This window comes from Etheostoma spectabile, chromosome 18 (genome assembly GCF_008692095.1).
Source record: "Etheostoma spectabile isolate EspeVRDwgs_2016 chromosome 18, UIUC_Espe_1.0, whole genome shotgun sequence".
Lineage (NCBI taxonomy): Eukaryota > Metazoa > Chordata > Actinopteri > Perciformes > Percidae > Etheostoma > Etheostoma spectabile.
Window position 1 is genome coordinate 17619070 of NC_045750.1, and position 2061 is coordinate 17621130.

Here is a 2061-nt window from a genome sequence, read left to right on the forward strand (position 1 = left end):
TCGGTTTACATCTATCACCATTTCTGGGGGAACGCATATTAATGCTAAAAAACTTCATAAAGTGAGATTTTCATGCCATGGGACCTTTAACATTAAACATCGAGGAAACATTGTCCATTGACTTTGATCAAATGCTTTTTAACCTCCACTGCATTTACATGTCTTATGCATGTGACAGAACAGCTACAGCGGGAGGAGTGTGAATCACTCGCGAAAGTCCGATCAAATACATGTCAATCAGAACTATTGGATTATTTCATACTAAATCATTGTGGCTTTCGGCTGACATGTGTTTGTGCATTTATTACTTGTGTTCCTGCTGCTGCTTTGATGATTGAACACTGACTGTGGATTTCCAAAAGGTGGGACTAATGAATACCTGTCGGTGTCTCCGTACACAACACGCGCTCCCCATTTCTTAGTGTCATTGACCAGCTTGATGGCTCTCTCCAGGGTCTCTCTGGCTTTGTGGACGATGCTGTCCCCAACCTAGAAAGGACAGGGGTGACGTTACAAACACTGGGGCGCAGGAAATAAGAAATGTGCATGCAATGGTTTGAGCATAAATTTCAGTTTCACACAGATTAAGTTTGTGGCCCAGATCATCAGAGATTAGCAAGAACACTAGAAGATAATATGTGGTGTTCTATTCATTCATTGGTTCCAACCACAGCCAGCTTTAAATATGGTGATACAAAAACAAAGTTGCTGTCCTGGTCTTTGCTTGAACTTTTTCACACGGTCACAGTGCAGACATGAGCTTACCTCCACGCTGGGCATGCGGCCAGAGTAGTTGGCGGCGGTGTAGCCGAAGGTGACGTTGGCAATGAGCTTGAGTCCGAGCTGCCGGGCGTCCAGCAGCCTCATCAAAGCCTTGTCCTGCTTGTATGTTTTCATCGACTGCTTCACCATGATCCTCGTGTTCAGGATTTCCTCCAGCATGCTGGGTAGGACGCCTTTACGCACTGAGGACTGATACAAACAACATCAACAGGGTGAACACAGGCGCAGTGGGGCATTTTGTTTTCCAAGGCCCATGTGGCCGACATCTTCTTTCTTCTTGTAAACAAACCACACAGGCACAGCAGTTCAATTAAAGCACTGTATATCATTTCCTGTGAGTATGTTGAGTTATTGTACTATGATTATGAATACTTAACACATGCTGTGTATGGTTGGTTAGCAGTTTGGATTTAGGGTACAGCAAGAGTGGTCCACAACAAAACTACTAGCAGCCAGCTTCGGCATCACCAGGTGAGGTTTTGCCCAAATCTAACACAAGAGAAACAAATTCCGATCCGGAACAAACCGGAGTTCCTTCTGTGGATTTGAATCACCTCATTACACATGACCAGTGTTCAAAGTGCTGTGGCCCTGTGTGTGTGTTATGTAATGAGACTGGACTGGAGCCAGGGAGTGTGCAACAATGAGTGAATGAATGAATGGAAGGGCGTAGACAGGCCTGGCCTTCACAGCAGCTTTCTATAATGAATAATAAAGCTGCACTGCAGGAGGACTGCAAGAGGGTGCTGTACCTTGACGAAGGCTATGCCGTTGGGTGACACTGTGATGTCGTTGCGAAGCTGGTAGAGGAGCTCCGGAGGAACCCGCAGGGAGGTGCAGCCGAACTTAAACTCATCAGGCCTGAAACAGAGACACAGGTGTGTGAGCGGTCTCATTTTTCTGTTTATTGGCTTTTAAGAAAACGAAACAATAAATACTTCATATAAATGATATAAATAATTACAAAAGAAGTTCTACATTTACATACACAAAAACAATGTTCTTACAATAAACAGTTAAGATATTAAAGTATAAACCCGCTTCATACGTTTATGAACCCATTCTAAAGTTGACTAAAAAAGGAATAAAAAATAAATAAAAAATCTTCTTTTGGAAATTGTTCCTAATGCCTTAATTATAATAATTAAAAAAAAAAGATACATTAACTAAAAAATCCAACCTTTAAGGTCACCAATTTTCTTTGTGAATGAATAATGTATCGTTAAAAAACTAAATCTTCCTTAAAATACAGGGCGCATAAGTATACACCCCCCTATG

General features: G+C 42.2%; 1 protein-coding gene across 3 annotated transcripts in view; it reads right to left on the reverse strand.

Moving 5' to 3' along the window:
* rev3l (REV3 like, DNA directed polymerase zeta catalytic subunit) overlaps positions 1–2061 on the reverse strand; it is a 90105-nt gene that overhangs the window by 6427 nt on the left and 81617 nt on the right. For all 3 annotated transcript variants that reach the window (XM_032542422.1, XM_032542421.1, XM_032542423.1), the window contains exons 24-26: positions 1536–1644; positions 766–972; positions 380–489 (exon numbers count right to left, since the gene is read on the reverse strand). In XM_032542422.1, the coding sequence (XP_032398313.1) occupies positions 380–489; positions 766–972; positions 1536–1644 (426 nt within the window). The remainder of the gene's footprint in view (positions 1–379; positions 490–765; positions 973–1535; positions 1645–2061) is intronic.